The 12078-nt window shown below is 42.3% G+C and overlaps 1 protein-coding gene and 1 long non-coding RNA gene across 2 annotated transcripts in view; both read right to left on the minus strand.

Moving 5' to 3' along the window:
• nfatc1 (nuclear factor of activated T cells 1) overlaps positions 1-4822 on the minus strand; it is a 71839-nt gene extending 67017 nt beyond the window's left edge. Inside the window, exons 1-3 of the mRNA XM_014177036.3 lie at positions 4418-4822; positions 940-1975; positions 598-757 (exon numbers count right to left, since the gene is read on the minus strand). Of these exons, the coding sequence (XP_014032511.1) occupies positions 598-757; positions 940-1975; positions 4418-4436 (1215 nt within the window). The 5' untranslated portion in view covers positions 4437-4822. The remainder of the gene's footprint in view (positions 1-597; positions 758-939; positions 1976-4417) is intronic.
• A 1915-nt stretch (positions 4823-6737) lies between these two features.
• LOC123730935 (uncharacterized) lies at positions 6738-11326 on the minus strand. Its single transcript, XR_006762374.2, has 2 exons — positions 11070-11326; positions 6738-7135 (listed from the first exon to the last, which is right to left on the minus strand). It is a non-coding gene; the product is annotated as an uncharacterized LOC123730935 (long non-coding RNA).
• Positions 11327-12078: the final 752 nt, after the last annotated feature.

Genomic DNA, 12078 nt, shown 5'->3' on the forward strand with positions numbered 1-12078 from the left:
ACAGATACCCACTAATCTATTTAAGCGCTGGTGATATAAATAGGTTGGAAAGAAAGTGATCAGAGAAATACAGTGAGCTCCAAAAGTATTGGGACAGTGACCATTTTAGTTGGATCTGTACTCCAGCACTTTGGATTTTAAAGTTACAAACACACAAATATCATACCCCCCCAAAAATGCTAAACCCTGTTATTGTAATGGTGAGAGGTTAGAATGTCTTGGGGTTATGATATTTGTGCTTCTGTAACTTTCTCACTGATCATTATTCACGATTCATTCAGGACTATCTGTAATCACGGTAGCATCCATATTAATGTAGAAGTGTTTAGAAACACATTCTATTCATATTTACAATAAAAGGGACTCCAAAATGACACACTACATTATTTACCATTCATTTATATTGGGCACAAAATAATCTGAAACACAACCAAAACAAACAGTAAATGCACAAAAACGTATGTACTTTCCCAATACTTTTGGAGCTCACTGTAGGTCGGAGAAAGTGGTAAGCCGAGAAGTGATGGGGCTAATAGTATTACATCCAGACAAGTCTATATTAGAGTATGATATGTTAGTATAAGGAGGATAGCAGACCTGCACCACAGGGTGTCCTCCTGCCAGAGCCTTGACTGCCCCTCTGCTCCCTTCGGTCTCATAGTGGGCACGGTGGTGAGATTTGGGCTGCACCTCGATCTGCAGGCTGTACGGCCCCGAGCTGGATGGCAGCTGCCAGTCAAGGGCTGGTAGAGATGGGCTAAGGTGGAGAGAGTATATTTCAAGTTTGCAGTGTAACAAGACATAACTGCAGATTGTCAATGCTTTGCTTGTATATTTTGGAGTTGACTTTACTTTGACCTCAAAAGCTTTCTGTTGTTAGGAGCTGTCAACCTTATTATGAATATTCTTTCAGTCAGTCAAAGTCTTGCTTCAGCTTACCTGACATATTGCTTTGGCTTAGACCATGAGTATGGGTGCTGTGGCACATCCAGGAATCCCCCACAGTAGTTCTCCTTCTTAAAGGGCAGGCAGGAGAAGGGGTACTCATCCTGACAGAGCTCCCTAGGGCTGAGCTCCTCTCCTCCAGGCTCTACCTTCAGGCAGACTGCCCCAGGCTCCAGGCTGGTCTTCCGGGCCTTCAGAGGGATGCCCTCCACCAGGTCTGCCACACCGTCTGTGGTCAGAGCGTTGATGGCTGCAACTATGGCTGAGTTGGTGTACTGGTTGGTGTTGTTAGGCATCCAGGACTCACCTGTGACGCTGAGGCGTGGGGAGGTGTGAGGGGACGGCCCGGGGGAGTGGTTAGGGGAGTAGGAGTACTTGGAGGTTGTGGTTCCATTGAAGCTGTATTTCCTCTTTCCACCACAAGGGGAGTTGGGCCTGGAGCCCTGCTGGCCCATCCAGCTGTCGTCTGTGACACTGGTGCTGGGGGAGGTGGAGGGGGAGTGCCGGGGGGAGCCCGCATTGGCGCAAGCGTCACCCGGAAGGGCGAGAGAGGAGGAACCCCTGGGTGAGACGCAGGGCGACTGCCAGGGCGAGTTCTGGGGTGAGTTTTCGTAGTTGTAGGAGAAGCCCGACTCATAGGACGAGGCCTCGGAGTGGCAGCTGCGTGACGACACACTGCTGGCCGGGCTGACGCAGCTGGGGTCACGGTAGCCATCTGCATTGGGCAACGTCAGGGTCACGATGGAGTTGACCCGTTTAGCCACAGTAAGGTTGTTGCTCTCTTCAACCTTGTCCTCAGGAAACTGCCCGTAGGCTGTGATCTCAATACGAGGGCTCTCGAGGGCTGGCGCCCCATTTGGACGGATGCTAGGGGAGGAGTAGTAACCCACTGTCCTCATGTTGTTGCGGGCGCCGTAGCTGGGAGGCTGGCTGATGGAGACTGAGATGGTGGGGCCAGACTGGAGACTGTTGTATTGGGAAGGCATGCAGGGGTTTCCCTGGGAGAGACTGACGTTGGGGGTGTATGCATCTGAAAAGCAAATACATGGAATGAGTTAGAATTATGGTCCATACGCACTCTCATTGGCTCACACACTGAAACACATACTGTAGTTGCCAGTTAACTACAAAGAAAGCTGCTGCGATGGTGTTGCTCATGATGGAATGTAAACGGCATCTACACGCTGACGCAGAAAGTAAACATGTTCCTCTATCCAAATAAGAGCAAGACCAGAGAACTCCAAACTAAATGGGTTTCCCCAATCACAGAAATAAAACTAGACCAGAGAACTCCAAACTAAATGGGTTTCCCCAATCACAGAAATAAAACTAGACCAGAGAACTCCAAACTAAATGGGTTTCACCAATCACAGAAATAAAACTAGACCAGAGAACTCCAAACTAAATGGGTTTCCCCAATCACAGAAATAAAACTAGACCAGAGAACTCCAAACTAAATGGGTTTCACCAATCACAGAAATAAAACTAGACCAGAGAACTCCAAATTAAATGGATTTCCCCAATCACAGAAATAAAACTAGACCAGAGAACTCCAAACTAAATGGGTTTCCCCAATCACAGAAATAAAACTAGACCAGAGAACTCCAAACTAAATGGGTTTCACCAATCACAGAAATAAAACTAGACCAGAGAACTCCAAACTAAATGGGTTTCCCCAATCACAGAAATAAAACTCGACCAGAGAACTCCAAACTAAATGGGTTTCCCCAATCACAGAAATAAAACTAGACCAGAGAACTCCAAACTAAATGGGTTTCCCCAATCACAGAAATAAAACTAGACCAGAGAACTCCAAACTAAATGGGTTTCCTCAATCACAGAAATAAAACTAGACCAGAGAACTCCAAACTAAATGGGTTTCACCAATCACAGAAATAAAACTAGACCAGAGAACTCCAAACTAAATGGGTTTCCCCAATCACAGAAATAAAACTAGACCAGAGAACTCCAAACTAAATGGGTTTCCCCAATCACAGAAATAAAACTAGACCAGAGAACTCCAAACTAAATGGGTTTCCCCAATCACAGAAATAAAACTAGCACCAACACACAGTCCAACACACCATCCCTGAAAGACACAACCTTCACAAAATAACTAAGGTGAGAAGTATACAAATAAGTGGCAAAAATAATTACACAAAAAATACCAAAGCTGTAATATATTTATTTATTTAACCCTTATTTTATCAGGTAAGTTGACTGAGAACGCATTGTCATTTACAGCAATGACCTGGGGAATAGTTACAGGTGAGAAGAGGGGGGATGAATAGGAAAGCAGATGTAGACTATAACTTTTTTCCAATTTCACATTGACTCTGGTTTTATATACCACAGCAATCAAAACATTGAACCAAATACTATACCTTTTGCTGGCTAGTTTATTTTCAAAAGCTATAGGAAAATGTATCACCTGTGTGATATGATGCCAGCCAAGATGCCAGCTCCCCCACTGGGTATGAGGGCATAAGAGACAGACTGACTACCCATGTGGCACAGACAGAAGAGAATGGGGGAAGGGGTGGTTAAGGGTAAAGGGACCTGAGTAATCTTACTACAGTCGGCTCTTAAGACTAGTCCAGTCTCAGACAGTATGCAGTTGCCAGAGCTCCCGTCTGCTGTGAATTAAGAAACATAATCACAACCATAAAGACATCACTGCACCACCGTATGACTCCCACAACATAATCACAATGTCATAGCCTTAACGTCACAGTGGTGTCACAGCATTGCTATGTCTTTATGCTAATTCTTGATGGATTACAGAAGATGCCACTTTACCAATGAGAACCACTGGTAGTTATGTGTATGCTCTCTGATTCAATTGTAGTAAATCTAGACATGAACACTGAAACACTGTACATTTGGTGTAAATGTATCTTCAAATGGGGTCTGTTTACTCATGCAAGAAGAGGCATTGAGGCATGGATTACCAATTTGAGTAAACCCTCCTGAATGTGAGTTTTGGTGACACCACTGCCACTCCCAGCACTCCCTACTCATAGGAGAGGCACCTCATAATGTGATGTAGAGCTCATAATAATGTGTTTCAAGTTCATAATTCCTTATGGCAATCTCAACATATTTCTTATTTCAATACATTCAATGTTAGTAGGTACTTTAAATAAACATTTTGATGAAACCAAATATGTATTTCAAAATGTAAGTAGCTAGCTACCATGAATAAGATAACAATGACGTAGCCTATCCTAGAATCATGTCATTATTCAGTACGCTGCATTACATTGTCATACCTGTATAATAGTAGGCTGTCTAAACAGAGAATAAACCCATTGACTGACTCCTGAGGAGAATGTGCGCCACTAGACGAGACAGGCAGCTATCCTAAACGCAGAAGCATCTGTTTAAATGTCGATTGAATTACCGTTTACGAATGCTATATTACTCTTACACACAGTCTGACATTCAAAAATAACAGTAACAGCCTACTCACCCTCTTCAGCAGATTTCATTTTTTCTGTCAGATAAGGTAACGGAATGTCTGAAATCGAACTTTTGTGTGCGTAATCCAATATCCATAAAACGGCGCTTTAGCCCTCCAATGATGATGGCGATGCTCGCTCGCTATATTCTAACAAACCTCGAAACTATAGAAAATGTCCTTAATGAGAAATAATAAATAAATGTAGATTAATTCAAAATTGACTCGAAGAAAAATACAAATCGTATCTGCAGAGTGAAAAACTTTTGGATACAATTGGATAGCGCAAAGAAATCAAAACGCTGAGTCGGGATTCAGTTTATGATTGAGAGTAAATATTATTTTAGTGCCTGATTTGAAATATCGGACTTGATTTTGTGAAAAGGAATCCTAGCTGGTATTGGTCTGTGTGACGCACTGCTTGGTTGCAGAGAGCTCCTCAGCAGTTATAAACCTGGGGATCACCTCCGGTGGGAGCGCACCGCCCCTCGAACAGTGACGCATCTCCACGTCTGACCAACCAACAGACGCGTTGAATTGAGATTCTCTCCACTCTCTGGGGTTTCCAGCTGCTTTCAGACGTGGTTGACTAGTTGGGCTGGCAGTGTACAGTTGCAGTTCAGGGAGAGATGCAGGCTAGTGGAAAATGTTATGCAATATTTAGATGTAAAGATAATGGAAGAAAGATCAGATAATGGATATGCCATTGTCCAGTGCCACAGCTGCATCAGCTTTAAAAATGTTGACATTAATCTATTCTCTAATATATGAATAAGCAGTTGCAGGAAATACATCCACATCAAATATATGGACCCTGTTCTTTCCATATACTTGATTTTGTGTCCATGAGAATATCATATACCTATTTACAAGCTTGTCTCTTGGGAGTGCTCTAAAAACAGTGGGCAGGACCAACATTAAACTTTAATATGGCGATACCCTTGTTAACGAATATTTTCAATGCTTGTATTATTTTCACTCCCCCAGATACCTGGGTCATTCGAAACCCTCCCTGCTCCTAGTCATAATTCATCCAGCATCGTTCCATCTCTTCCTTCTGGCATCATACACAACGTCTGAGCAGTCATTCATGCCTCATGGTATGATGGAGTGTGACATTCTACAGAAGGAATGTTCTTAATCAAGATTTACAAGCAGCTTAATCCTGGCTAATGTTTTACATTAAATCACTGCCATTTTCACCCTGATACAGACATTCATCACATGGCATTACAGCAAGCAGATGCTTGTCTGTTCAGTTAAATAGCTGCATTAAAGAGCCCAATCTGCTTACTTTCTTCTGGAGGAAGGAATACAGCGCAGTATGAGGACCAGGTGATCTGAACCAAACATGCATGAGCTTAGCTTGCCTCTGATTTGAAGCTAGATAAATATGGGTGCTACTGTATCTTCAAACATCATACAGGATGACTTCCTTCTGATCTTCTTATGGATGTTGCTGAACTTGCAAGACCAAATCATCACTTTCCCACTTCCTTTGACTGAACAACTAAGTGCATATCTGCTGGGCAAGATACCCATAATTATCTGTAGTTACAAACAGTATAAGGGACGTATAAAGTTAGTGCCATACCCAGTAATTTGGCATTTGGAATCTTCTTAAACCTTTTTTCTTATTTCCATAGAGAACTATCTATGGTGGTGTACTGTACACTTATCCAACCTCATAATGCAGTCAGCTATCGTTGGCAGGTCTGGACATCTCAGGGCTTTGGGAACTGCTTCTGTGACAACACACAACATTAGTCACATGTCTATCACATGGTGACTCTCAAAGAGTCTGCCCATCTCTGTAAGTGGGAATCTCTACAAAACAGTGGAATGTAATCAGCTGCTCCATACAATGTGTAGGCCTTCGTGATGCAGAGGTGCCATGCAGTAATCACCTTCAATAGACATTATGTGGGTGTCTTTCAGAACACAGCACAGCTTGCCAACAATGCTTGCCTCATTCAGATGTTGAAGTTGCACTTTTCAGTGTAGGTTATGATAGTGGTACTTCACTGAAATTATTTCTCTACACAACAATGCGCTGTGAATGCCAAATGTACAACAACAACAAAATGTTGGGTCAATTATGACCCAACACTGCATTATTTTAACCCAGCACTGTTGGGTTATGTGAATGACCCAATATGTTGGGTTACTTGATTTTCCCAAAAATTTGGTAATTTTTCCCCCCACCTTTCTATTACAGAATCTGTTAATTTTCTAAAAGAACAAATAATTCTAACAATCAATGTTAAGAGTGTTACTACACAGTCAACAAAATTCTTAAAATGACTTCTGGCCAATCATGACAAATTGTAGATAAAGTACAAAATATTTATTATCAGATATTCATTTCAGTTACAAAATTAAGTCATGCGAAAGATAACAAATTACAAAGACACAAATAAACAAAAACTTTAGAAGCACAGTCCATAATTTGAAAATCACAGCAGCCCTACCAGTTAAAGCTGAGGAATGGGGCTGAAGAAAAGTAAACACTTTACCCTCTACTCCCCCAACCCCTACCAGGTATCAATTTCAATAGGAAATGATGTAAAAAAATAAAATAAAAAATGCTGAAACAATGTCTTCTGCTCCAGAGCCTGATGGTGAATACCAGGGATTTGAGGCGATTGTCCCCGAGAGTCAGAACGATGGGTTTGGGTCTCTTGTTCTTTTGGTCGCCTGGCAGAGATATTCAGCCATATTGATTCCAACCTGAGGATTAGAGAATGACTAAAATGTTGAACAATAATCAAGACACTCATCACACTCTTGCACAAGCCCGCGCGTGCACACACACAAATTGAGGCATTTCCTATTGCTCAGAACATCTTATACTCCTATACAGTCTATTGCTGTGTGCAGGATGTTGATATTCATTGGGTTGAGCCCAGCCACTTTGTGTGTAGTTTACAGCAGGGGTGGGAAGAGTGATGAAATATCCTACTCAAGTAGAAGTACTGTTACTTCAATGAAAATGTACTCTATTAGAAGTAAAAAAAAAAAAACTACTCAAGTAAAAGTAGCTCATTTAAAAAGGTACTTTTAAAATTAAAACATTGACCTTGACAATTAGCAAATTTCACTAAGGTTACCTGAATGTTGTTACACGTGGTCTTTTTCATGCATTAAATTGAAAAAGGGAGAGGAAATTAATGTACATTAGGAACTAGGTTCATTTATTTTATGAGTTGCAATAAGACATCTATCTGTATAAAAAATGAAGGATTTGTCCAAAATATACTATTAACATTTGAAAATATATTCAACATTCAAAGAAATTACAATCGGTGGTGGAAAGAGTACTGAAATATCTTACTCAAGTAGAAGTAAAATGACTGACCTTGAAAAAGACTCAACAAAGTACAAGTGCTTGGAAAAGCTACTAAATTACCATCATTACTACCAGGAATACGTCTTTCCCGAAGCGGATCCTTTGTTTGGACCTCCACCCTGGGTATGGGATCTAGTCCCAGAGGCCAACCCAAAACAACGCAGTCGCCACAGGAGAGGCCGATGGAGCGGTCTACTGGTCAGACTCAGAAGGCGAGCACACCATCCACCGCTTCCGAGCATATTACTCGCCAATGTCCAATCTCTAGATAACAAGGTTGACGAAATTAGGGCACGAGATGCCTTCCAGAGAGACATCAGAGATTGCAACATTCTCTAATTCACGGAAACATGGCTCACTCGGGATATGTTGTCAGAGTCGGTACAGCCACCCGGTTTGCTTGCTTTGAGGACAATACAGTGCCACTGACAAGGCCCGCTACCAAAGCCTGCGGGCTCTCCTTCTCCATAGCCAACGTGAGTAAAACATTTAAATGTGTTAACCCTCGCAAGGCTGCCGGCCCAGACGGCATCCCTAACCGCGTCCTCAGAGCATGCGCAGACCAGCTGGCTGGTGTGTTAACGGACATATTCAACCAATCCCTATCCCAGTCTGTTGTCCCCACATGCTCCAAGAAGACCACCATTGTTCCTGTTCACAAGAAAGCTAAGGTAACTGAACTAAATGACTATCACCCCGTAGCACTCACTTCTGTCATCATGAAGTGCTTTGAGAGACTAGTCAAAGACCATATCACCTCCACCCTACCTTGGGTCTCGACCCTGCCCTGTGCCATTGGTGAAGGTAGGGAACAACATCTCCACCTCGCTGATCCTCAACACTGGGGCCCCACAAGGGTGCGTTCTCAGCCCTCTGCTGTACACCCTGTTCACCCATGACTGCGTGGCCATGCTCTCTTCCAACTCAATCATCAAGTTTGCAGAAAACACAACAGTGGTAGGCTTGATTTCCATCAACGACGACACAGCCTACAGGGAGGAGGTGAGCGCCCTCGGAGTGTGGTGTCAGGAAAATAACCTCACACTCAATGTCAACAAAACAAAGGAGATGAAACAGCAGAGGGAGCACCCCCCCCCCCCCCCCCCCCTTCCTACTGATGGGGCAGTAGTGGAGAAGGTGGAAAGTTTTAAGTCCCTCGGCATACACATCACGGACAAACTGAAATGGTCCACCCACACAGACAGCGTGGTGAAGAAGTTGCAACAGCGGCTCATCAACCTCAGGAGGCTGAAGAAATGTGGCTTGTCATCTAAAACACGCACAAACTTTTAGACGCACAATCGAGAGCATCCTGTCGGGCTGTATCACCGCCTGGTACGGCAATTGCACCGCCCTCAACCGCAAGGCTCTCCAGAGGGTAGTGAGGTCTGCACAACGCATCACCGGGGGCAAACTACCTGCCCTCCAGGACACCTACAGCACCCGATGTCACAGGAAGGCCAAAAAGATCATCAAGGACAAAAACCAACCGAGCCACTGCCTGTTCACCCCGCTTCCATCCAGAAGGCGAGGTCAGTACAGGTGCATCAAAGCTGGGACCGAGATGCTGAAAAACAGCTATTTCAAGGCCATCAGACTGTTAAACAGCCATCACTAGCATAGAGATCCTGCTGCCAACATACTGACTCAAATCTCTGGCCACTTAAAAAAACTTACTGAATAAAGGTATCACTAGTCACTTTAAATAACGGCAATGTAATAATGTCTACATATCCTACATTACTCATCTCATATTTACATAATGTATTCCACACCATCTACTGCATCTTGCCTATGCCGCATGCCGTCACTCATCCATATATTTATATGTACATATTCATCCCTTCACATTTGTGTGCATAAGGTAGTTGTTGTGAATTTCTTAAGATTACTTGTTAGATTTTACTGCGTAGTCGGAACTAGAAGCACAAGCATTTTGCTACACTCATATTAACATCTGCTAACCATGTGTATGTGACCAATACAATTTGATTTGAAATACATTTACATTTTACATTTTAGTCATTTAGTCAGACGCTCTTATCCAGAGCGACTTACAGAAGTGAATGCATACATTTCATACATTTTTTCTCCGTACTGGTCCCCCGTGGGAAATACAGTGTAGACATTGTTAATGTTGTAAATGACTGTTGTAGCTGGAAACGGCAGATTTTTAATGGAATATCTACATAGCCGTACAGAGGCCCATTATCAGCAACCATCACTCCTGTGTTCCAACGGCACTTGTGTTAGCTAATCCAAGTTCATAATTTTAAAAGGCTAATTGATCATTAGAAAACCCTTTTGCAATTATGTTAGCACAGCTGAAAACTGTTTTTCTGATTAAAGAAGCAATAAAACTGGCCTTCTTTAGACTAGTTGAGTATCTGGAGCATCAGCATTTGTGGGTTCGATTACAGGCTCAAAATGGCCAGAAACAAAGAACTTTCTCTTGAAACTCATCAGTCTATTCTTGTTCTGAGAAATGAAGGCTATTCCATGCGAGAAATTGCCAAGAAACTGAAGATCTCGTACAATGCTGTGTACGAGATCTTCAGTGCAAACAGAACAGTGCAAACTGGCTCTAACCAGAATAGAAAGAGGAGTGGGATGCCCCGGTGCACAACTGAGCAAGAGGACAAGTACATTAGAGTGTCTAGTTTGAGAAACAGACGCCTCACAAGTCCTCAACTGGCAGCTTCATTAAATAGTACCCGCAAAACACCAGTCTCAAAGTCAACAGTGAAGAGACGACTCCTGGATGCTGGCGTTCTATGGCTTTTTCTTTGCAACTCTGCCTAGAAGGCCAGTATCCCAGAGTCGCCGCTTCACTGTTGACATTGAGACTAGTGTTTTGCGGGTACTATTTAATGAAGCTGCCAGTTGAAGACTTGTGAGGTGTCTGTTTTTCAAAAATGAAACTGGTATATATTTTATTTATCACAATTTTCTTTAACCAATGTTGGTCTTTTATGCAGACAAAATTAACATAGTTCAAGTGGAGTGTCAAAAACTGATAGCCTAAACTTGGATGAACAATTATCGAGCTTGCTACCTGATGTGAAACAATGCACCACACAGTAACGTTAATGTTAGGCTAACAGAAGACAAGCTTTCTACAGGCACTGAAATAGCTACCTAGCTAAAATTCAACAAAAAATGTTGCTACTACATGCAACACAGGAAAATAGCTTGCTAGCTAGCAAAGTTGGCAAACTTTTGAGCTAGCATGCATGGGGTCGTTTGCTAGCTAACATTATCTAAAATTGTCAATGACTGAGATAATAGGTAATTTAATAACTAGGTTTACTTAACCTGAATGGATCATTTGTAATGATAGTTAGCCTTTTGGTCAGCCACAATGCCTTGCCCATTTGTCAGTCGAAAATAAATCCCAGTCAGCAACTGCTGAACTATCTGGTAGCTACACCCAATCCTCATTTAGGAGCTTGCCAGATAAATTTGATTTTCAGGATTTGGCGGGAGAATTAACCCACTTGACTGAGTTATATCTCAATAACCCAACATCAATAACCCAGCATTAACAACCCAACCAGAGGATTCTGGTGGTAGGAGCTATCGGAGGACGGGCTCATTGTAATGGCTGGAAGGGAATCAATGGAAGGAGTCAAATGTGGTTTCCATATGTTTAATACCATTCCATTTATTCCATTCCAGCCATTACAATGTGCCTGTTTTCCTATAGCTCCTCCCACCAGACTCCTATGAACCCAAGCACCCAACCTTGCTCTGTTTAAAGAAAGCAACCCAACTACGTTACCCAATGCCTGCAACCAAGCAAATGGGTAATTTCAAAGTAAAACTAATCGTGTAAAAAATGGGTCATCCAAACAGTCCAGCATTTTTTTCCCGAATGTAATATTTCCTCTCACCCATGGGGAGGGGATCCCATTTCAATTGAGTATATATATTAGAGTATCCTTATGAACGACAACACTTGTGTTGCAGCCTGGTCTCATAGAGTAGACATAGCATAGTAAATGTAAATCCAGGATCTCAAATTAGTATAATATGTTATGTTTTGTATGGTTACATAAGACAGATGGTTACTTAAGGCAAAAATGAAGGGGGTGGGTGGGTGTATAAGGTGTTTAAGGTAATTAGCAACTTTCCAACTACTTACTACATTTTAGCTACTTTGCAACTACTTAGCATGTTAGCTAACTCTTCCCCTAACCCTAACTTTAACCCTTTAAGCTAACCCTAACCTTAACCCTAACCTAGATAACGTTATCCATATAACTATAATTCGTAACATATCCTACATTTTGCAAATTAGTAACATATATTACTTTTTGGAAAT

Source organism: Salmo salar, chromosome 27 (genome assembly GCF_965601325.2).
Source record: "Salmo salar chromosome 27, fSalSal1, whole genome shotgun sequence".
Classification (NCBI taxonomy): Eukaryota; Metazoa; Chordata; class Actinopteri; order Salmoniformes; family Salmonidae; genus Salmo; species Salmo salar.